The 25,077-nt window shown below is 45.3% G+C and overlaps 1 protein-coding gene across 5 annotated transcripts in view; it reads left to right on the top strand.

Annotated features, from left to right (window-relative positions):
• The window catches only part of HGD (homogentisate 1,2-dioxygenase), a 62,211-nt gene extending 39,896 nt beyond the window's left edge, over positions 1-22,315 (top strand). For all 5 annotated transcript variants that reach the window (XM_065586899.1, XM_065586894.1, XM_024110782.3 and 2 more), the window contains exons 7-14: positions 1,380-1,414; positions 3,304-3,383; positions 3,880-3,979; positions 6,174-6,298; positions 7,046-7,150; positions 17,488-17,614; positions 21,118-21,299; positions 22,014-22,315. In XM_065586899.1, the coding sequence (XP_065442971.1) occupies positions 1,380-1,414; positions 3,304-3,383; positions 3,880-3,979; positions 6,174-6,298; positions 7,046-7,150; positions 17,488-17,614; positions 21,118-21,299; positions 22,014-22,145 (886 nt within the window). In that variant the 3' untranslated portion in view covers positions 22,146-22,315. The remainder of the gene's footprint in view (positions 1-1,379; positions 1,415-3,303; positions 3,384-3,879; positions 3,980-6,173; positions 6,299-7,045; positions 7,151-17,487; positions 17,615-21,117; positions 21,300-22,013) is intronic.
• Positions 22,316-25,077: the final 2,762 nt, after the last annotated feature.

The following is a 25,077-nucleotide window of genomic DNA, read 5'->3' on the forward strand; positions in this document are numbered from 1 at the left end:
TTAGGTAGGGGGTGGGGTTCTGGAGGGCAGTTAGGAGCAGGGGTCCCAGGAGGGGGCAGTCAGGGGACAAGGAGCGGGGGGTAGGGGGCTGGGAGTTCTGGGGGGGAGCTGTCAGGGGGCAGGAGTGGGGAGAGGGATCGGAGCAGTCAGGGGACAGGGAGCAGAGGGGTTTAGATGGGTTGGGAGTTCTGGGGGGGCTGTCAGGGGGCAGGAGTGTGGAGAGGGATTGGAGCAGTCAGGGGACAGGGAGCAGAGGGGTTTAGATGGGTTGGGAGTTCTGGGGGGGGCTGTCAGGGGGTGGGGAGTGGTTGGATGGGGCGTGGGAGTCCCAGGGGTCTGTCTGGGGGTGGGGGTGTGGATAAGGGTTGGGGCAGTCAGGGGACAAGAGGCAAGGAGGCTTAGATAGGGAGTGGAGTCCCGGGAGGCAGTTAGGGGCAGGGGTCCCAGGAGGGGGCAGTCAGGGGACAAGGAACGGGGGGAGGGTTGGGGGTTCTGGGGGGGCGGGAAGTGGGAGGGGCAGGGGCGGGGCTAGGGCGGGGCTCCTCCCGTCCTCTTTTTTGCTTGTTGAAATATGGTAACCCTAGTAGTGTAGACATAGCCTTAATGTTAGTTTGCAACCATCCCGGTACCATCTGTAATTCATTGCAAATGCTCGCTGAGTGCACAGACCACACACCAACTATTTTGCAAATAACAATGCCTAGATATTCCCTAAATTCATGTGCACACAACAAAAGTACTTAGATACTATGGTGATGGGTGGTGTGGAAGCAGAGAAAGAACTGTCATGCATTGCATCCCCTTCCTGTCAGTTCTTTCTCTGCTTCCACAACGGTATAGAAAGCCCTAACAGATTGCACTCCCTTAGGTAAACATAATGTATAGAGAGGGGTGCACATTGATCAGCAGGGAGGTGGGAATGGTGAAGAGTTGGGGCTGCAGAGATAAGAAGTGCTTTTCTGCAGGGTTCATAGAACCTTATCCCACAGACCAAGCTTACCCTTGGAGGTCAATAATACTTAATATCACACCTGACAGACATTAGCAGTTCCTCACAACGATTCTGTCAGGTGGGTCAGCATCATAATCTCCATTTTACAGATGGGGAAATGGAGGCTCAGAGTGGGGAAGTGATTTGCCCAAGGTCATAGAGGAAGGACATTAGCAGAGGCAAGACTAGTCCTCAGGAGTTCCTAGTCCTGTGCTTTGTGCATTAGATCATCCTGACTCCTGCATGCCTCTATGTGCTGAGTCTCCACCAACCCAGTGAGTGGGGCTCCCAAGGTTGCCTCCATTGGCATCACTGACACTCTACCTGCTCAAGAGACCCTCATGTTACAGCCTGTAATATGTGTGTGCCTGTGCTGCTTTTTCTTTAGGTGCTTTTACAATTCAGATGGAGATTTCCTGATAGGTGAGTTACTGATGTGACTTCTATTTCCCCCATCATTGCTAATCTCTGTTGCCATCAGCCCTCCTCTCTGTTTCTCCCAACACCTGGTTCATTCTTCCTTCTGGGAAGGTTTGGACTGGTGGTCAGTGATCAACATCACTCCTGGACCATCCAAAATTAGGTGGGTTGGTAATGGTTGAGTTGTCTACCACATTCAGCTTCTCTCTCTCAGCCCAGGATTGTAAGTCTCTTTTTTTTAACAGAGCCCAGATTCCTTGGCTAGCTAGTCAGTGTCTGATTCCTAGTGCTCTGCATCTATATGCTATTGTGGGAATCCTATTAGGCATGTCATACAAGCCCTTGAGGTTTTCTGCAAACTATAAACCCTGGGATTGATAGACAGCTCACAGCTTTGCTTCAGTCTAAGACTAGTGAGTCTTTGACAGCGGATCTGTGCTCCTGAGTTCCACCAGACTAGGGCATCCAAACTTGCAACAATAAGTGTTGCATTGGCACTTGAAATGCATGCATATTTAAATACTTTATTTCACCAAAAATAAAAATGCATGTGGCCCTGATATTTGTTTATATCTTTTTTGATTGATTAATAGAAACGACTTGGTGATGAACTCGTTCATCTGCAAAACCCCCAAAATACCAAACTGCAGTTCCTCAGCTCTCTCCCCTCCATGAGGTGAAAGGGAGAGGGTACACTGCATGATTTCACAGGCCTTCCAGTTACAGTGTGGGCCCTCCTGGGCCAGTACATTCAAGAGAACGAATGCAAAGGTTAACTAAAGACCATTAGCCCCCCACTCTAGTAGAGTGGAGAGTTAACCATACTGGGCCTCTGCTGTGTATCAAAGAAGTGAAGGGGCAACCACATGGAAAGCAGGATCCTGTAGCTCTTGGAGACACAGTTTGCATCTTTGGTGAAGGGGAGAGGCTCCTCACATGAGAGAATGTGTTGAGTAATCCCCGGAACCACTGCCTTGAGGTATAGTGCAATAGTAACCTCTGTCCCCCCCCCCTTTTTTTTTTTTTGTATTCTCAGAGTTCAGAAGTTTGGACTCACTGCCACTCAAAAATTAATGTATTCTCCTAGTGGAGTAGGCACAAGGGAAGAGGAACTGACTAGCTGGCCCTGGGGATTGGCATATGGAGCCTTTTGCATCTAGGTCTCTAGTTTAAATCCATCCTCGGCTGCTAGGCCCAGATCCTCAAAGGTGCTTAGGCACCTTGTTTCCTTTGGTTTCAATCGGAGTTAGGCACCTAAATATTTTTGAGGAGCTGGGCCCTGGTGACTGAACACTGCTCCCATCTAATGGCTCTTCACTGGCCCTTAGGTGAAATGAATCTGAGGAACTCAGGCCAGTTCTTAGTGGATATATAAACCAATCACAGCTGTCATTAACTGGACTTCTTGTTGTCAGTTTAACTTGAGACCAAGTACTGAATGGCTCAAGAAGGCTGAATTTGCGTCTTACCCCTCAAGGTGATCCCGCTGGCTGGAGAGCAGTGAGAAGCACAGTTGCACTACTGCAGCCTGCTCTGTGGATACAGAGCGGTCAGTCTTGCATCATTCATCAGCAGTTGCTTCTTCGAACAACAAAAGATCGTGTTTCTGTACTATTTTTCTGTCTGAGCGATTTGTTTGCCTGCAACATTAGTCTGCTTCTGTTTGCTGCTTACAGACAACATTTCTCCCTAGGCCAGAGTGTGAGGTTGATGGTGGGGTCAGGAAGAACAGAGTGCATCTGCAGCTAAGAGAATCAGGAGCCTCCCTAGGAGGCTGGTAGCGTACGGGGAGAAGAATGAATGTGCAGATTGAAGCTTCTAAACTGTGACTTTTGGTGACAGGAAAACCCTCCAGTTCCTCAGTGTCCTCTGCTTATGTTCCCTTCCCACAGTGCCACAGCAAGGGAAGCTGCTCATCACCACCGAGTTTGGCAAATTGCTGGTGGAGCCCAATGAGATCTGTGTCATTCAGGTGAGGACTAGGCAGGATTCCACCTCCTGCTGGCTTGTTTTTGGAGGGAACCTCCAAAAGCATGCTGCTGACGTTGAAACAGTGAGTTTTGCTCGACCTCAGTTGAACCCCAGAGAGCTGGACTAACTCAGGAGACCTTAAACTTTGCTCAGCAGAGGCTGCATTAGGAACTTGCCACAAACCCCTGGGCTGACCTAATTTGTGTACAGTGCCCCAGTCACAGTACAGCCCCCACCCTAATCTTTAATAGAGAAGCATACAGTGTGGCATGAGCTACTTGAATCCAGTTTTAGCATTGCATGCTGGGATATGTAGGCTCGGCAAGCCATGCCACCATGTTAAATTTGAGGGCAGCCTTGGGGGGCACCTTGTAGAAGTCAGTTGTCTGCATTTGGCCCCCAAGCTGCACATTAGCCACCTCTGCATGAACCTCTTGTTGGCTGTAACAACCATCTTGAGCTGCTCTTGATATCTACTTTTATTTTTTCCCTCCTAGCAAGGGATGCGTTTCAGTGTGGAGGTGTTTGGAGAAACCAGGGGCTACATCCTGGAGGTGTTTGGCGCGCATTTCGAGCTACCTGACCTGGGACCCATCGGTAAAGATTCACCATCAAGTTTACAATGGGTTCCGTGGGGCCAGGGTGCTACAAGAGCAAGGGACTGCGAGCCAAAATCCATTCCTCCTTCCTCCCCAGGCTTTCCATTCGCATGGGATACAGAAGGCCAGATCCATCCTCCCTTTTACGACATAGGAAGGCTTAAAATTTCAAACCTCTCTGCTAAGAATGAATTCGAAGCCTCAGTATGAGATGCTCAATAGGAGTCCCGGAGATGCTTCAGTTGCTCCCTGACAAATGGACACTATCATTTCACAGAGTAGCCCCCATTCCCAACAAAAAACTTGGAAGGCCATTAATTCCCTGATCCCCCCAGAGTAGAGAAATTCCTCTCACCCCAGTCTTGTCCCCCAGCTGGCTCATTCCAAACATGCTCTTGGCCTTTTAGATCTTTATAGATCTACTTGTTGTTGTTTTTTTTTAAACTCCTTTTACAGACATTGGGCTAAATTCTGCTCTCAGCTGCACCGGTATACATCAGTCACTCCAGTGAGTCGGTGGAGGTATTTTGGATTTACACTAGTGTAACTGAGAGAAGAATTTAGCTCTGTGACTATAGTTAGAAATGTACGGCTAAGTTTCTGAAGTTTCATGCAGTAGGGAAGCTGCATTAAAGGTATGCATACCTATGGCACAGCCAGCGTCTGGCATCTGCCTGCCCAGACCAGCATTTGCACCTGCAATTTGGGTACCCAGCCATTTGTGCTCCATTAATGTATCTGATTAGTGTGTGTAAGTGCTCATTGGTGCAAGTACACAAGGCCAAAAGTCCACATACCCTTCTAACTACAGAAGGTCATCAGCTTTGCACTGTGTTCTCAGAGGATGGAGGATGAAGAGGAGGAGTCTCAGATTTTCTTCCCCCATCTCCAATGCATGGGACAAGAACCCAGAAAGGATTCTTCCAAAGAGGAAATTGCTGTGGGAACTGGAGATCATTAAAGTGGGAAGGATAGGAGCCAGGTCTCAAATGGAGTCTTCTCTCTTCAGTTGGAGAACTATGTAACCAGCAACTGTTTGGCCAGAAACCACCAAAATGCCCCCTCCTGTGTGATGTGTGCTCTGCAGATCCTTTGCCTTGTTCACTGCATGCACTAGAGTCCCGTGGTCCTGTGGAATGAGATTATAAGAGTGATTCTTCAGCACGCTTAGCTGTAGCAGTCCAGCCAGGATACGGTGATTTCATGTTGTCATTGCAGTCAGTGCCTGTTTCATATGATTTATACTATTTTGCCTATGTATTTGTAACAAGCTTTTTCATTAGTTAGCTTTTTTCAGAGACATCTTTGGAATTTTTGAGTCTCCGAGAGGGGAGAAATCTATTCTAACACTCACTTTTTGGAGAAAAGAAAATTACTGTACTTGCCTGCAATTCTTCTTTTCAGGAGGTAGTAATGATAAGAGATCCTCTCCCTACCAGTCACCCAGCTTCCCCCCAGAGATCATGATGCTTTATATATTTTATTCTTGTTTAACTTCACTTTTCACTTGAAAACTGACAGCTGGAGGAAAGTACTGACTGTTAAACCTCAGCAGCAGGTAGTAATGCTTGGCACTTTTATCCAAGGAAGTCAAAGTTCTTTGTATTAATAACAATAATAATGAGGAGAAGAAGAAGAAGACTGCTTAGCACTCAAATGGTGCTTTACACTTGAAAATGTTCTACAGGCATGAACTAACTCTTACAATACACCTAAAACTAAATAAGTATCATTAGCCTCATTTTATTATTATTTTCCACACATCCAGAAATGTGCTAGTGCCTGATGACTTTCTAGAGATCTTTCCCCAAGGTTATACAACCAGTCAGTGACAGAGCCAGGAATAGAAAGTCCCTGATGTCTCATCCTCTTCTGCCACCCCAAGGTAACACACACCCTCAATAGTCGGGGACTAACAGTGTAGTAATCAGAGCTGTGAGAGTTGTCTGACTCCCATGATGGGAACATGGACTTAAATGCCAGGGTGTGTAACAGTGACCCCTGTCTGAGAGTAAGGATTACAGGTAAATAGTTTTGTTGGGAAAAATAAGCCTCTTCATGGAGTACAGTGAAGTGCCTCTAAAGTCATTCAAACTCCAAAAATACACCGGTGTAACCAGGGAAGGACAACTGTCCCCACTTTGTAAAGACATCACCTATAATCTTGCTACTTTCTTTTTTTTCTACCCGAGGGGCCAATGGTCTGGCTAACCCACGAGATTTCTTAGTGCCAGTTGCCTGGTATGAAGATCGCCAAGTAGCAGGTGACTACACAGTGATCAGCAAGTACCAGGGCAAGTTGTTTTCAGCCCAACAGGTAAGGAAATCAGAGTCCTTTTCACAAAGACTGGATCACACTGAAGCTCTATTAGTTATAATAAGTGCACATTGTAGGATGTACCATTTACCAACATGGCAAATAACTTTGGGGACCAGTCCTTCTCCCACTGAAGTCAGCGGCCAAACTCCCATTGAGTTAAATGAAAGCAGGATTGAGCCCATTGTTTGTTGGCACATTTCTCCCTCCAACCAAAATGCTCTCTGTCCATAGTAAATGTTTCTTAAAGAATTGTTTGACTCTGAAGTTAGTGATTCTTTGCCTCTAGGTGATGATTTTTACCTCACTGCTTCCAAATGCTATTCAATGGCCTATGTGAAAAGACAGGAGTGTGTTTTTGTGGGAGGCCGTTGGTCTAATTTCTAGTGGGCAGGTGTTCCCGTCACAAAAAATTGCCATTACAACTATTTCCTTATGGTTGGTGTCAGCAGTGAAGCCAAGGAGTAAATGGGCCTTGGACACCGAACTCCCCTCTCATCTCTAGTGATGAGGCAGGACTGAGGCCCATTGACAGGGTATGGCGAGGTGGAATGTGCCCTGCCACTGCCCAGGCAATACCTGTTCTATGGATACACAGGGGGCTTCGGTCTCCAGGCTGTCAATCGGGCACCGATTACTAACACTGAATGTGTTTTGAATTACAGAGCAGTGCCCTGTATGTTAGTAGCATGTTTGGAGAGCACTGGGGATAATCCTCTGCTGCCTTTGTTCTTCTTGATTTGATAGGATTTCTCCCCATTCAATGTGGTGGCCTGGCATGGGAACTACACACCATACAAATACAATCTGGATAACTTTATGGTCATCAATTCTGTTGCTTTTGACCATGCGGTAAGTTCTAAGGCTGTCAATATAGGCATGTCTGAGGTGGAGCAATGAAATTGGCACCTATGAAATCTAAAGCCATTGGGAGCTGTGGGTGCTCAACACCACGGAAAAATGAGGTCTCTTATTTGGAGCCTAAATATAGATTTAGGAGCATAACTGGGGTACCTAAGTTTGAAAATGTTGACCTAGCTTCTCCAGTGCCACACAATGTGTCAGTGGCAGAGATGGAAATAGAACCTGGGACAGTTCTGTTGCCCAGTCTCCTGCAACACACTACCCCGCCTCTTCATCTCAGTCTTCTGCTTGCCACACCACAAGGCCAAAGTCTAATTCAGCCTGACACGAATGTCTGTAAGTCCTTGGAGTTGGGACCTAATCCTGCAGTGGTGTAAATGGCAGTGTAAGTTGCACAGCAGGTAACTGGTGAATTAGAAAACGGATGTCAGTGGCAAGTCTGTGTAGCTTGCACCATGTTGACATCTCAAGCACCTGTGACTTTCAGTCTCCTTGAGAACAGCTGGGAAAGCGCTCCACAGGGCTGTGCAAGGCAAGACAGTTCCCACACAGAGTGGGCCCAATTCTCCAGTCCATTACACTTGTTCTATGTTGAAACAAGTTGTTTTACGTTGGGTGAAACTGGTGTAACAGGGAGGGAACTCAGGCCTTACATGAGAGAATCTTACACCCTCCTGATTGTTGCTTTTCCTGTTATATCTTGAATAGGTAGAGGGGGGAATATAAGGTACAGTCCTTTTGCACACCTGCTAAATTGATCGGACTTAGTCTAGTTTATCACTTACTCCTGATTTTTGACTGACTTACACCAGGCATGTTGCTGACAGCACTGTGTGTCCCTGCTGCGTTTGGACCACAGCTGTCTTTCAATAATATTATATAGTTCTTATTAATTACTATTATTATTTAACATTTCTGTTGTGGGAGCACTTGGAGTCCACAATCAGGTTGAACTCCATTGTGCTAGGCCCTATATGAACATAGAAAAAATGCCAGTCCCAGTAGCAAAGAGCTTGCGCTCTAAGAGACAAGACATAACAGGTGGATGAGACAAACAAGCAGGCGAGGGTGGGGAAATCACTACTGCTTTTTACACTGGGCCCAATTCAGCTCTGGTGTAAAGGGGCACAAGTGCTGCACATGCTTACACATTGCTGAATGTGGCCCAGTTTGCAAAACATTGCTTTACACAGTGGCCCAATGGGGGAACTCTGCACCTACAAGGAGAGCTGACAATTGGAGTTGATGTCCACTGTGCAAGTCAGAGAAGAGAATTCTGCCTCAAATTCTCATTCTGATTCACCTCTCAGTTAGAAAATGACTCTGCAGAGTGTTTCCTTTGGGTCCCCTAAGCCCAGGGCTGTAACTGTATTTGAAGAATTGGCAGCTTTCATTGTAATACTTTTCATAAGCATTATAAACTAACAAAAGCCAAAATCAATGCAAGCGGTTTCTCTTATAAAGAACCAGCCCAGTGAAATATTTGTTTTCATTAGGCTATCTCTTGGCATTGCTTCTGCATGTGAGAATGGAGAATTTCTAGTTAGGCAGCCAACAGAAAGCATTGCTCAGACTCTAGTTAAACATGCCAAGGGAAAGGATGATCTTGTGATGAAAGCCCAGGGACTCTGACTGGAGTCCAGTCCCAGCTAGGCTACTAAACCACTATGTGGCCTGAGGCAAGTCACAATCTCTCTGTGCCTCGATTTCCTCACTTGTAAAAAGGAGGAACGTAATCATTTCCCACCTCATGAGGGGCTGGGAGGCTAAGTTCCTAGTCCATTGGATGTTCTTGTCTTCGGTAAACTTCACCGAAAGGGTTGAGGAGGAGTTGTGGAGTCAAGACTTCTGGGCTCTGTCATTGCCTTACTGTGCACTCTTGAACAAATCACTCCTCTTCCCCATCTGTTAAGGGGGATGATAGTGCTGACCCACCAGGATTTTCTTGATTTGTGTCTGTAAAATGTTCTTCAGACTAAAACTAGGTAAGGACAAAGTGCTGTTTTATTACCACAGACAAATATACTTCTCAATATACTGAGCCCCTTCCCCCCCCCACCTCGCTGCTGCCCTTTCAGCACAATCTTCAACCAGCAGCCATGCTCACCTGCAGGCCACACTCACAAGTCTCTAGATTGATGTCCCAACTAAGCTCTCGTCAGCCCATAGATCTTCCCTGCATGCACATTCCTGGCAAATGCCGCGCTGGGCACTGTGTATAATTCTATCAGATCTGGGGTTGGTGTGTTCTCTCCATTTCTGCTTCCTCCTCATTCAGTTTCACTCTCTTTTTTTTCAGCTGGTCTCTGTAGTGAGAGGAATCATAGAAATGGAGGGCTGGAAGGGACCTTGAGAAGTCATTAAGTCCAGCCCCTTTCACTGAGGTGGGACTAATTAAACCTAGACCATCCCTGACGTGTTTGTCCAACCTGTTCTTAAAAACCTCCAATGACAGGGATTCCACAGCCTCCCTTGGAAGCCTGTTCTAGAGCTTGACTATCCTTACAGTTAGAAGGTTTTCCTAATATCTAACCTAAATCTGCCTTGCTGCAGATTAAGCCCATGGAGACATTAGGTCCATTAAGACATGGAGAACAACTGATCACCATCTTCTTTATAACAGCCTTGAACATATTTGAAGACTGTTATCGGGTCCCTCTCAGTCTTCTTCTCTCAAGACTAAACATGCCCAGTTTTTTTAACCTTTCCTCACAGGTCAGGTTTTCTAAACTTTTGATCATTTTTATTGTTCTCTGGCCTCTCTCCAATTTGTGCACATCTTTCCTAAAGTGCAGCGCCCAGAATTGGACCCAGTACTTCAGTTGAGGCCTCACCAGTGTTTAGTAGAGAGGACAGTTACCTTCCGTGTCTTACATACAACACTATGGGTAATACACCCCAGAATGATATTAGCCTTTTTTTTGCAACTGCATTACGTTGTTGGTTCATATTCAATTTGTGCTCCACTATAAACCCCAGATCTTTTTCAGCAGTACGACCACCTATCCAGCTTTTCCCCATTTTGTAGTTGTGCATTTTATTTTTCCTTCCTAGAGTGCAGTACTTTGCACTTGTCTTTCTTCATGTTCATCTTGTTGATTTCAGACCAATTCTCTTAATTTGTCAGGATCGTTTTGAATTCCAATCCTGTCCTCCAAAGTGCTTACAAGTCCCTTCCCCTCAACTTGGTGTTATCTGCAAATTTTATAAGCATACTTTCCTTTCTATTATCCAAATTGTTAATGAAAATATTGAATAGTACAGGACCCAGAACTGACCTCTGCAGGGGCCCACTAGATATGCCCTTCCAATTTGACAGCGAACCGTTGATAACTACTCTGAATGTAGTCTTCCAACCAGCTGTGCAACCACTGTAACGCGGCCTGCAGTGGCTCAGAAGCATGAGTATCAACATCAGAGCAGACAGTTAGGAACTAGGCACAAACCTCAAATTGGTTGTGAGTTCTATACTTAGATTTCCAAACTAGTTATCAAGCGTAAACTGCTCAGTCACTATAACAGCCTTAACACGGAGTCACAGACTGTCCCCTGGGCTACTCCAATCTATCTCACCCCTCAGATGGTCCCTTACACAAAGAATCACAGCAATATTTGGGTTACTCCCAGTCCCCAAGGACCAGTCACTTACTCTAGATTAATTGCCCCATAGATCTCACACTAATGATAACACTTGTAGCCAATCCTATAATAAACTATTTAAACATTTATGAACTAGGAAAAGAAAACCAGAGAGTTATTTACAAGGTTAAAGCAAGTAAACATAGATACCCAGATGAGTTCCAATCTTAAGTTTTAAAAGATGATAGAAGCTTCTATATTCGGCAAACTCTGTATGTCCTGTAGGGCTAACCCAGGCTAAGCAGCTGGGGATCTCATGCTTATGCCTAGAAACCTTGCCCCCCAGAGTCCAATCAGCATAATCAGTTCCTTCTTGTTAGAGGTTTTATCCCTCTCCTGTAACGTGCTGTGAGCTACCAACTCAGCAGATGGGAGGAATCCACTTGCATGATTCATCTGCATGGGCAGGAGGGCAGAACAACAAAAGGCTTTTGTTGACAGTATATAGGGAAATTCCACTTGCAACACTGCACAATAGTCCATCTGGTATCAATGGACCTTTCCTGTTGGGAAGGCCATAACACCTTCTGTTGAAGATCAACTCTTAATACTAGTTAATGTCTCTCTCCTATCTGGTGATTTAGACAGGCACAGAGACTCACAATACAGTTGTTCAAATACTACCTTACAATATGGAATACAGATGTTGTAAGTGAGATCAATGCATATGGCAACTCACAAGCATTCAATAAAGTATAAACACTAAACACATTCTTATAGTTCTAATACCTATTTTAACAATACTAACACACAGGTGAGCCAGACTGATTCCAGCTATGTATTGGTCAATGTTCAATTGAGACATGGGGACCCTGTCATGAGCTGGCACCTGGCCTGCCAGTTTCACATTCAATTTATAGTAATTTCATCTAGACCACATCATTAGTTTGCTAATGAGAATGTCATGAGACACTGTATCAAAAGCCTTACTAAAATCAAGATATATCACATCTACAGCTTCCCCTATCCACTAGGCCATTAACCCTGACAAAGAAGGAAATTAAGATGGTTTAGCATGATTTGTTCTTGAAAAATCCATGGTGCCTATTCCTTAAACTCTATTATCCTAGAAGTGCTTACAAATTGTTTAATAATTTGTTCAGGTATCTTTCCAGGCATTGAAATTAAGCTGACTAGTCTATAATTTCCCAGGTCATCTTTGTTCCCCTTTTTAAAGATAGTTACTATGTTTGTCCTTCTCCAGTCCTCTGGGACCTCAATCATCCTCAAGGAATTCTCAAAGATAATTGCTAACGGTGCCAGGATTGCTTCAGCCAATTCATTAAGTAACCCTCGGATGAATTTAATCAGATCTTGCCAACTTGAATACATCTAATGTATCTAAATATTTTTTAACTTGTCCTTTCCCTGTTTTGGCGTACATTTCTTCCTTCTGGTTATTATTGTATTGAGTATCTGATCACTATTAACCTTTTTAGTGAAGACTGAAGCAAAACTCATAGACTCATAGACTTTAAGGTCAGAAGGGACCAATTATGATCATCTGGTCTGACCCCCTGCATGCTGCAGGCCACAAAATCGTCCCTACCCCTTCCCTGGACTCTGCTGTTGAAGTCCCCAATCCTGGGGTTTAGTGACTTCAATTGGCAGAGACCCTCCTGCTAGCGATCCCTGCCCCATGCTGCAGAGGAAGGCGAAAAACCTCCAGGGCTCAGCCAATCCACCCTGGAGGAAAATTCCTTCCCGACCCCAAATATGGCAATCAGTAAGACCCCGAGCATTTAGGCAAGAGTCTCCAGCCTGACCCCTGTTAGCCATTATATTATTTACCTACCATTGCTTGGTATTCTTTGGCTACTATGTTTGACCCTTAAACCATTCCCTCCATAAACTTATCTAACTTAATCTTAAAACCAGACAGGTCCATCGCCCCCACCGTTTCCCTCGGAAGGCCATTCCAATATTTCACCCCTCTGACGGTCAGAAACCTTCGTCTAATTTCAAGCCTGAACTTCCCCACGGCCAGTTTATATCCATTCGTTCTCGTGTCCAGATTAGTACTAAGCTGGAATAATTCCTCTCCCTCCCTTGTATTTACCCCTCTGATATATTTAAAGATAGCAATCATATCCCCTCTCAGCCTTCGTTTTGTCAGACTAAACAACCCAAGCTCCTCTAGTCTCCTTTCATACGACAGGTGTTCCATTCCTCTAATCATCCTAGTCGCCCTTCTCTGCACCCGTTCCAGTTTGAATTCATCTTTTTTAAACATGGGAGACCAGAACTGTACACAGTACTCCAAATGAGGTCTCACCAGCGCCTTATACAATGGAAGCAGGACCTCCTTATCCCTACTAGATATACCTCGCCTAATACATCCCAAGACCGCATTGGCTTTTTTCACCGCCGCGTCACATTGTCGACTTATAGTCATCCTGCGGTCTACTAGGACCCCTAGGTCCCTCTCCTCTTCCGTTACTTCTAACCAATGCGTCCCCAATTTGTATCTAAAATTCTTATTAGTCGTCCCCAAGTGCATCACCTTACACTTTCCACTATTAAACTTCATCCTATTTCTGACACTCCAAATCACAAGCTCATTCAAGTCTCCCTGCAGAATATCCCTATCCTCCTCCGAATTTGCAACGCCTCCCACCTTCGTATCATCCGCAAACTTTATCAGCCCACTCCTGCAATTGGTTCCGAGGTCAGTTATAAATAGATTAAATAAAATGGGTCCCAAAACCGAACCTTGAGGCAATCCACTAGTAACCTCCCTCCAACCTGACAGTTCACCCTTTAATACGACCCGCTGCATTCTCCCCATTAACCAATTCCTTATCCACCTCTGGATTTTCATATCGATCCCCATGTTTTCCAATTTAACCAATAATTCCTCATGGGGTACAGTATCAAACGCTTTACTGAAATCCAAGTATATTAGGTCCACCGCATTTCCCTTATCTAATAAGTCCGTTACTTTCTCAAAGAAGGAGATCAGATTCGTTTGGCACGATCTGCCCTTCGTAAAACCATGTTGTAATTTATCGCAATTGCCATTAACCTCAAGGTCCTCAACTAGTTTCTCTTTCAGAATTTTCTCCAGCACCTTGCACACTACAGATGTTAAGCTAACAGGCCTGTAGTTACCCGGATCACTTTTTTTCCCTTTCTTGAAAATAGGAACCACATTAGCTATTCTCCAGTCTAACGGGATCACCCCCGAGTTTACAGATTCATTAAATATTATCGCTAATGGGCCTGCTATTTCCCGTGCCAGTTCCTTCAATATCCTCGGATGAAGATCGTCCGGTCCTCCCGACTTAGCCCCATTAAGGTGTTCAAGGTTTGTTTCTACCTCGGATACGGTAATCTCCCATCCTGTATGCCCCTCTGTCACGGTGCTAGTATCCCTAATACCTCCACTGGCCTCATTAAACACCGATGCAAAATATTCATTGAGATATTGAGCCATGCCTAGAGTATCTTTAATCTCCTCTCCAGCTATAGTCTTCAGCGGTCCCACTTCTTCTTTCTTTGCTTTCTTCCTATTGATATGGCTGTAAAACCTCTTACTATTGCTTTTAATTCCCCTCGCTAGGTCTAACTCTACACGGCCTTTGGCCTTTCTCACTCTACCTCTACATTCTCTGACTTCACTAAGGTAAGTTTCCTTACTGATCCCTCCCTTCTTCCACTCTTTGTACGCTTTCTGTTTTTTCCTAATCGCCCCTTTGAGTCGGTCGCTCATCCAGCTCGGTCTAAAACTCTTGCTTAGTAATCTTTTTCCCTTTTTTGGGATACAGGCCTCTGACAGCTCATGCATCTTTAACTTAAAGTAATCCCAGGCTTCTTCTGCCTTTAGATCCTTTAATATGTTTGCCCAATCCACTTCCCTTACCAGCCCCCTTAATTTGTTAAAATTGGCCTTTTTAAAATTATAAACCCTAGTCTTTGACTTAATTCTGTTACTCCTTCCATTTAGTTTAAACCGAATTAGCTCATGATCACTGGAGCCCAAATTGTCCCCTACTACCACTTCCTCAACGAGGTCCTCACTACTTACCAGAATCAAATCTAAAATGGCCTCCCCCCTCGTCGGTTCAGCTACCACTTGATGAAGGAATTGATCAGCAAGCACATCTAGGAACATCTGAGCCCTATTATTGCTACTAGCATTTGTTCCCCAATCTATATCCGGGAAGTTAAAGTCCCCCATAATTACACAGTTTCTATTAGTATTTACTTCTCTAAACACATTAAATAGCTCCTTATCCATATCCTGGGTCGATCCCGGCGGTCTATAGCACACCCCAAGCACTATATCCGGAGAGGCTCTAGTAGTCCTTTTACCCAGTGTGAGTATTGCCCAGACGGACTCTGTGTTATCTATTCCATCTACTATTATTTCTTTACAGCATATTTCACTATTGACATACAGTGCCACCCCTCCACCTTTACCTTTGTCCTGGTCCTTCCTAAACAGTGCATACCCCTCCATACCTGTGCTCCAGTCGTGACTGCCATTCCACCACGTTTCAGTTATTCCTACGATATCCGGTTTCAATTCTCGGACCAAGAGCTCCAATTCCTCCATTTTATTACCTAGGCTTCTCGCATTGGTGTATAAACACCCTAATGTATGTTGTTTAGGCTGTCTCCCATTAGTAACATTATATGTTGCGGGCCTCTTTGTGTCCGTCCCCCCTGTCCCTCCTATGTCCAATCTCATCTCCCCGGCTATGTCTCCTCTCATTTTACTCACCTTTTCAATACTGGAATCTGGCGTGGAGATTAACTGTGCATCTCCCAACCGTCTCCCCAAACTTCCTAGTTTAAAGCTCTTTTGATAAGGTGAGCCAGCCTCCCTCCCAGAAGTCTATTTCCTTCCCTACTCAGGTGAAGCCCATCCCGCGAGAACAGGTGTCTGTCCCCGAAAGCCTCCCAGTGGCCATACATCCCAAAGCCCTCCTTATAGCACCACTCCCTTAGCCAGCTATTTATTCTCACAATCCTATCAGCCCTCTGCTGCCCTTCCCTGGGAACAGGCAGAATCCCACTAAAGATAATCTGAGCCTCTATCTCCTTGAGTGTCTTCCCCAGCCTGGCATAATCTCCCTTGATTCTCTCTAACGAGAACCTAGCCGTGTCATTCGTTCCTACATGAAGGATTATCAAGGGGTTCTTACCTGCTCCTTTTAGGATCCTTTTCAACCGCAGGTCCACATCGCGTATCTTTGCACCCGGTAGACAGCACACCCTTCTGTTCTCCGGGTCCGCCCTGGTCACAGGCCTGTCCAATCTCCTCAGTAAAGAGTCTCCAATTACATACACCTGCCGTCGCCTGGCAACAGTGCGATCTAGTAATCTAGTCTCTGATCCCTCTAGTCCTGACCCTTGTCTGTTCCTATCTTTCCTTATGCTCCCCCTTATGCCTTCCTCTATCCTCTGGGGGCCCGGGTTTTGTGCTGTCTCCATCAACACCTCCCCTCTCTCTCTCGGACTAGCTGCTCTTCTCTTCTTCCTCTTAACAGGCATTAAACTCTTCAAGCTTCTTGATGTCATCAGTTATTAGCTCTCTTTCCCTCTAAGTTGAGGACCTACACTTTCCTTTATCTTTCTCTTGCTCCTAATGTACTCAAAGAACCTCCTCTTATTGCCTTTTATGACCCCTGCTAAATGTAACTCATTTTGGCCCTTAGCCTTTCTGATGTTGTCCCTAACATGTTTGTGCTATTCTTTTGTTTTCATCCTTAGCAATTCATCCATGTTCCCACTTTTTGTAGGATTTCTTTTTGATTTTCAGATCATTAAAGAGTTCCTGATGGAGCCATATTGGCCTCTTTATTATTCTTCCTATCTTTTCTTTACATCAGGATAGTTTGCAGTTGTGTCTTTAATATTGTCTCATTGAGAAACTTACTAATTCCTCTTTCCCTGAGATTTTCTTCCCATGGGACCTTACTTGCCAGTTCTCTGAGTCTGTTAAAGTCTGGTTTTTTAAAGTCCATTTTCCTTATTCTGCTGCGGTCACTCCTTCCTTTCCTTATCATTTCTAATCTATCATTTCATGAACGCTTTCACGCAAATTGCCTTCCACCTTCAGATTCACAACCAACGTCTCCCTGTTGGTCAGAATCAAGTCTAAAATGGCTGTTCCCCTGGTTACTTCCTCCACCTTCTGAAACAAAAAGTTGTCCCCCATACATTCTGGGAACTTATTGGAAATGTTGTGTTTTGCCATATTAGGGTCACTCGGGGGAAAGGAGAGGAGCAGAGCTGTATGGTCTCCCCTGAAGCCGGCATCCCCTATGGGATGAGGAAGTGCTGCAGCATTCTGGGCTCAGGACAGCCCCTCTTCCTCTCTGCAGTCAGTGCTGCAGCCATGTGAGGGACTCAGTAGGACCCAGACAAGATGGTGGAAGGTCGGGGATGGCAGAGTGCTTGTCATGGGAGAGACAAGAATTGGAGCTCTTCTAGGCCAGCCAAATAAGGAAGCAGCCTATCCCGTCTCCTTCCTCCTATGCCCAGAATGGGTGGCCTCACGCCAGCCAAGAAATCCCACTCGCCCTCCAAACCACTTCTAAAATGCAGGTGATGAAAGTGTTTCAGAGGGTGAGAGGCTGAATTGGCAGGTGTGGCTCACGGGATGCAGCTGAACTGACAGGGCTGAACTTAGCCATGTTTTCTGATTGGCCATCCTGTTTGTTTGTTTTTTTCTGTAGGACCCGTCTATTTTCACTGTCTTGACAGCCAAGTCAACCCGACCTGGAGTGGCACTTGCTGACTTTGTCATCTTCCCGCCCCGATGGGGGGTGGCAAACAACACCTTCCGGCCACCTTATTACCACAGTATGTCTGCCTTTTACTCAGTTACACTTGAGAAGCAGGTCGGGGGAGGGGGTCAAACAAGCCATGCTTCCTGTTCTCCATAGGAGCCACAAGGAGAAAGATGGCTTTGCCTGCATCCTCTGACTCAGCTAACGGGGGCCACTTGCAGTCAGCCAGGCTTTCTTGGGGCAGGAACCAATGGAAAGCTGTCCCCCTTTACAGCAGCCGAGAACAACTGTACAGGAGGTGACGTGGCTTGTGGTTACACACGTACATTTATTCGTATTAGAGAAGCACCTAGTGGCCCCACCAAGGTTGGGTCCCCATTGTACTGGCACTGTGCAAACGCCTAGTAAGGGTATGTCTGCATTACAAGCGAAGGTGTGAGTGTAGCATGGGAAGGAAGACCCACACCAGCTTTAATCTAGGTAGAGCTGGTAACAGTAGTAGTTAGTAGTGAAGACACGGTGGCTCGAGCTTCAGTGCAAGCTAGCTGCCTTAGTACAGCCTAATGGGGGACCATGGATATGTATTCAGGTTGTCGGCCTACACCGGAATCTGTGCTCCATATCTTCCCAGCTATTTTTAGCTATGCTATCTAAATTAAAGCAAGCATGGGTGTACCTACCCAAGCTATAATTGCATGTTAATTTGCAGTGTAGACATACCCTATAAATAGTCCCTGCCCGCTAATGCTTACCATCACACCGGAGAAGAGAGACAAAGGGTGGGAGAAAGCAAGTATTATCCCCATTTTATAGATGGGGAATTGAGGCACTGAGTGGTTAAGTGACTTGCGCAAGATCACACGGGAAGTCTGTGTCAGAAATGGCACTGGACCCTAGATCTTCTGAGCTCCTCTCCAGTGCCATAACCACAAGGCCATCCTTCTTCACCACTTCATGTGTATCTAGTTGGAAAGTGGTGCTGTTGTTACCCCAGCAATATCTGGGGCACTTACAGGTAGAGATTTGGATCCAGTGTCTTCCTCAGTCCTGTTCCTAGTGACAGGTGACTACATCATGGAAGAAATATAATCCTCTGCCACCATCACTGTTGGCTCCTTGTTGGCTGGCCCTGGACAGGGGCCAAGGACTGAATGCACCATAGAGATTCATTTACCCCCAACCCCAAGCAGTTCTCCGTTGTGGACATGGGGGAAACACCTTGCTGGGAAAGCCTGGCTTTGCTGTCCATGCTGTGCCTATAAATAAGAAGCCTTGGTTTCCAGGGATGTCACTGCCACACCTATGATAGCACTGAGGTCACTTTAAAAAGAATCAAACATTTATTGTGTTCATCTTAAAACATTTGTGTAATAATAATTTCTCCACCCTCCCACTCCCGCTGTTACTTGGACTTAGTTCTGAAGGACACCCGGGGGGGGGGGGGAGGGGTTCTGATAAAAACCCAGCCCCCTGACAGCACAAGGGGCAGTTGTGCGTCCATCTGAATAAATCCCAGAGGCAAGTCCTTGGCTTATTCTCCTGCTCTCGTTTTAAATAATGAAAGAAAGGGAAAACAGCTAGACACCAGTTACACCAGGTCACTGAGAGTGTGTTTGTGAAACACTAAATTCATATTTATAGGATTGTTTTTCACCTGTGGAACGATGGGGTCTGACCTGGCTCTCTGAACACATTACATTGGCTTAGGAAGGACCCAGTCTTGCAAAATGCTGCACATCTTCAAATTCCGTTGAAATCTGTGGTGCTCATCACCACTGTGGAGGGATAATGGGTTTAAGCAGTTCTCTCTCAAAGATTTTACATGGGATCTAGCCTTTTACCTGCAGAACTATTGCTGTCAAAAACCTGCATTCAGAGAACATGAAGGCTGCACAGTTAGGTACTCAGAACATGAAGTGACAGTTATGATTTACCACACCATCTTAACTTTCCCCTTTGTATGAATGAATATATAGGCTTTTATTACATGGGCATACGCTATTTCTCTGTCTTTGAAGGTATTTATATGACCCTCATCCCTGTAGTATCCAAATGTCTGAGAATCATGAATGTATTTGTCTTCCCAGAACCCTACTCAGGGAGGGAAGTGCTGTTTTTCCCATTTTACAGATAGGGAACTGAGGTACAGAGTGGAGTAAGTGATTTGCCTATGGTCACACAGGAAATCTGTGGATGAGCCAAGAATTGAAGCTGGGTCATTTCAAGTTCCAAACCAGTGTCCTAACTGCTAGGCTAGCCTTCCTATGATATATTTTACAGCCTTAGCTACATCTATGTAACATCTTACACTTCTGTGCCTCCTAAATGCAGTCCATGAGCCATTTATATGAAAAATTCTCAGTAAACCATTCATACACACGATACTGCAGATTAAGAATGAGTAGTAGTGAACATTTGCTTGCAGATATAGGCTACCTATATTTTTGCTAAAGTAGTTTTGTAGTTAAATGCTTCATCCCCTGAATTGCACTGACGAAAGGGTGCGCTGCTGATTCAAATGGAAATGTAAACACAGCTACCGCCATATGGCTTGATCTTACAAAAATGTGTAGCCAAGCATAATACTAACTACACTGAGTAGATCCATTAGAGTCAAATCTACTGAGGTGAGTGGATACTACAAGTGGTAGCTGTTTGCAGAACTGGGACTAAAATACCTACTTTAGAGAGACAAGAACATACCTTAATGAGAAATCAAAAGCCAAATTCAGCAACCTTTACACGAGTGGGATCTTATTCCATAAGAGCGTACTGCATTGCTTTTAGTGGGACGAGTGCTCATCATGAGTACCAGTGGCAAAATTTGGCCCATAACCATTAGATATTGCACTTTTATGACCAAGAAGATAAGAGTGAGTATAAAAGAATGAAACAAGATGTTAGCGTACACAGGTGGCTCAGAGCTTCTACAAAAATGTGTAGCAATATCACCTAGTGCATAAGGCACTGGAGTAGGCATCAGCAGGCCTGTGTTTTGTTCCTGGTTCTGTCACTGGCCTACTGTGTGGCCTCAGGCAAGTTACTTCAGATCTCTTTGTCTCAGTTTCCCCATCTCCAAAAGCGTGATACTAATATTGACCCTCTTTTATAAAGTGCTTTATGACCTATAAACAGTGCCTATGAACACAAAGTAGTAGTATAGGTTTCTCTACATACAGTTTTAGTACCAATATAATTAAAGCAGTGCAACCCCCTAGTGTGGACGCAGTAATACTGGTTTAAAGGTGCTTATATTGGTATACAGTATGAACTCCTTACATACTGGCATACCTGCATCCAGCTGAGCAGGTTGTACTGCTTTGACTATATCGGTTTCTGAATCCATATAAATGTAATGGTACAAAACCTGCATGTAGAGCAGCCCAAAGAGCACCACATACTGGATCACCAACACTACATCTTGCATCACCCCTGCAGTTGTTTGGAGGTCACTGATTCAAATACTGAGCTGGTCCAGCCCTACTTAGTTTGTGATCTTCAAGGGGATGACCGCCACGCCGCAATGACTGCAAATGGTATTGAGTTGTAACATCGATTGTCTCCCCACTTCTATAGGGAACTGTATGAGCGAGTTCATGGGGCTGATCAAAGGGCGCTATGAAGCGAAGGAAGAAGGGTTCCAGCCAGGAGGGGGCAGCCTGCACAGCATGATGACACCCCATGGGCCAGATGCTGAGTGTTTTGAGAAGGCAAGCAAAGCCAGGCTAGAGCCCGAGAGAGTTGCAGAAGGGACCATGGTAAGAGCCCTACAGAGCAAGTAAAATGACTGCCTAGCCAGGTAAAAGCTCTAGCAGCAGCAGCACGTGCTACCAACATGGGTCTCAGAAATGCAGCTCAGACCCTTGCTCTCCCGGTTGGAAGTGTGTCTAGGGAAAGATTTGAAGTGCTGAACACCCAAAATGGGAGCTTGATTGTAGGTGCTCAGCTCCCCCATTGTGACACAACATGCTGAGCTCTTTTGATAATCTGGCCACTTAAAGGGGGAGCTGAGCTTTTTTGGAAATTCTGGCCTCATCTTCTGGGGACAAAACCACACTCCCCTCCACCCCCAGTTCCTCAGACCAACCAATGACTGGCTCTAGAAAATGGTCCCCCAGCAGGCCCTGTCCCAGGATTTCTTGGATGGTCTGGATTTTCCAGGATGTTCCCAGGTTCCAAAATCCCTTTTGGGACCTGCCAAACACCAGCATTGCAATGGTACATCTCAATGGGTATTATGTACAATTTTAGTGGTCTTAGCTGGAAGCTTTTTCCCCTTGACTGAGCAGGTAGGAGTTATGCTAGGCTGGCCTCAGCTGGGAACCTCCCCAAACTGAGAAGCTAGGAGCTAGAGTCTGGCCAACACTGGACCTTTGGTGTATTTTCTGTATATACCTAATAAAGCATGATCACTATGCGTGTATTCCCTCCTCTCCTTCCTGCCCTAATGTACTTGCTGTTGTTCCCAACAGGCCTTCATGTTCGAGTCCTCCTTCAGCATGGCTGTTACCACGTGGGGCCTCAAGACCTCCAACTGTCTAGATAGGACCTACTACAAGTGCTGGGAACAGCTGAAAAGCCATTTTAATCCCAGCTGCAAGTAAACAGAAGTGAGCTGCTTGTGCGCTCTCAGGCCAGTCACACTGATGGGAAACAATCAGTGATACCTACAGGGGCAAGGGCTGGTAAAGGAACAAACGTTCCTCAGTACAGCGAGCGCCATTGCTCTGCAGCCATTTCAACAGCGACTGATTAAATGAATTACTCTTGCAAACCTGCGTATCTAGCCTTGAATTGCACCACAGTTCTGAGCTTTCAAGTATCCAATTAAAGTGTAAGAGCTGCAGTGCCCATGCCATGGGGCTCCCCCAGCAGGTGGTGTGGTGTGAAATCGGTGCCTTCTACTGAAGTGAGATAGTGGTAGACTTCCTCTCAGGACACTCATGAAAATATGACACATCTTTCACACAGGGATGCTCAGGAGCAACGATTTATTAAACAATACTCCAGAAATGATCTTTCAGCGAGAGGGTAAGAATAAATAGGAGTTAGAGGAGCTAGCCAGGTCCGGTCTTAAATCCAGCAGACCTACTGTCAATCAAGGGAAGGTTACCCTTCCAATGACACACAGCCCAATCTTCAGCACTTACTAATATATCATCATTTCCCTGCAACTTCTGTCTGGGTTTGTCAGCACTAAGAATGGGATCCATAAAGCAACCTAGGCACGTAAATCTCAGTTCTAGGCCCCACTGTGCTGCACAAAACTCTTTAGGCATCTATAGGGTTCAGCAGCAGCCAAACTCACTCAGTGCCTGAATTTTTGCAGGCAAAGTTCCATAAGCACATAAGTTTCTGCCACTGGGCCCATGCACTGCTGCCTCTCTCTAGGCATCCAGGTGTCTCTCTTGCCCAAGCCTCAGAGCAATTCATGAATTGGAGGAGGGATAAGTGTTCGGCCACCTAAACTGCATGCAGGGTGTGATCAGGTAGGCATGCTCAGAGGCTAACTCCACACAAAACAGGTGGTGGGGGGAGGAAAAAAAGAAGAGTTCCCTTAGCCTAGTGACTAGGGAACTCACCCAGAATGTGGAACACCCCAGATTCAAGCCCCACCCCTTTATTGGATAAGGTTTTTAATATGGTTGTTACAACCTTGACTCCCCATTGCTTTGTGAGGAGGACCTTATATCAGCTTAGCTTGATTCTTTACCAATTACTATAGCACATTCAGACCAAATGAGTGCCCCCACAAGAGGCTGTACCCATTTAAATCCATTTCTAAACCAATTTAGTTAAATCAGTACAATTTTCCTATGTAGACAAGGCCTTATTTGTTGAGTCCACTAGAGCACGAGGAGAGTCCAGGGCACATATCTGGGATTGAAGCAATTGCACAAGTCCCCTTGTCAGCAATAATTTACACACCTTACTTTGAGAAAAGGGGCAGAAGCATATCACAACTTATTTGCCAGAAGAGGGAAAGAGAAATGTAAATAGTTTAGTGCATAGAGCACAGGATTTGGCATCAGGACACCTAGGGTTTTTTGTGTTTAGTCACTGCCAACAATGGGCTTGACCCTGTACAAGATGTTTGGCTAGAATATGTTTTGTACATGCAGAGTATTATGTAATATCCACCATGCAGCACTTGTGCTAAAATAGAAAACTCAGAAGAGGCTGTTTACCAACAATCATTGAACTGGCCCAGGGTGAAGCTAAGGGCTTGTCTACAGATGGATCTGTTCCAAATTAATTTTGAAAGTGAATTAAGCCAGGAACAAGGCACTTTTGTTCTCAAATAAGTGTCCACACATGGCATTGTTCAGGAATTGCTATTGTACTTTAAATTCACACCCTCCCTTAATCAACATTAACTTTCAAGCATAGATACACCCTAAACCAAAATGCCCTAGGGACTGAAGGGCAAGTTTTTGTTTTCTCATTGGGGGGATAACCCATGAGAGCCATAGACTATTTGCCTGCTTGAAACTCTCCTGCTATAGGCACATCTCTATAGCGGACACTGGGAGTTATGTGCAAATTATGCATGCAACAAGGGTTTTTACACTTGCTCACTCTCCTCCCCAAATTTCTGATTGGAAATATGATCTTTTCTAAGAAATATCTCCACCTGAACCGCAGCCAAGCAACAACTCAGCTCTGGCAGCACAGTGTGCTCCTCACAAGCAACGGAAAAGGCAGCCTGGAGAACTCTGAAAATAATGAGAAAGAAGAAACAGGCCAGACTAGCTCCAAGCACCAAACTCCAGTTAATGGGGAGTAACCTCATTCCCTCTGAGCTACGCAGAGAGGCTAAGGCATATGTATTCGCAAACCAATTGGAAATGCTCCCTATTCTTCTGCAACCCCTACTGAACAATTTGTACAAAACAAATACAGCTGCAAGGGAGAATTTACATGTGTGGTAACCCAAGGCCCCATTAGCTGAGGAAACTGGTCCTGAGAGATCATATCAGTTTGTGGCAGCAGGTGGTGGTTCATTTAGCATGCTTAAACAAGCATTGTGGGCAATTATTTCTTTCCCTAAATACCACTTTCTTCATGCATCCATGCCTTTCCTTTCACTGACCCACAGTTGTATTTTGTGATGTCATTTGAGAGGGTGAATCTGTTGTGGAAAGAGAATGATCTGCATTTGCTTGATTTAACATACCTGGAGAACATAGGAGGGAGCTGGGTGAGAGAGAATAAACTAAGGAGCAGATCAAAGACAGGCTACAGCTCTGCATAGCTGCTGAACAGCTCCAGTGCCTGCTAATTAGTGAGGAAGAGCACAGATTTCACCTATGTCAAAATGGGAATTAATACAAATCTCAGAAGAGCAGGATTTTGACGCATGAATGCTATGTAACAGGAGCAGGAAAGGGAGAGAAGTCAGCATGTTCAGCCACTTCTGGCAAAGGAGACTGCGAGGGACTTGCTCTCTTTCTTCCTTATGTTGCTGGAAGCAGCAGCACAAGTGTGTTCTTGCTTGTGTTTTACCTTAGTAATATCAAGAACATCGCTGTAGGG

Source organism: Chrysemys picta, chromosome 1 (assembly GCF_011386835.1).
Source record: "Chrysemys picta bellii isolate R12L10 chromosome 1, ASM1138683v2, whole genome shotgun sequence".
In the NCBI taxonomy this organism is placed as follows: domain Eukaryota; kingdom Metazoa; phylum Chordata; order Testudines; family Emydidae; genus Chrysemys; species Chrysemys picta.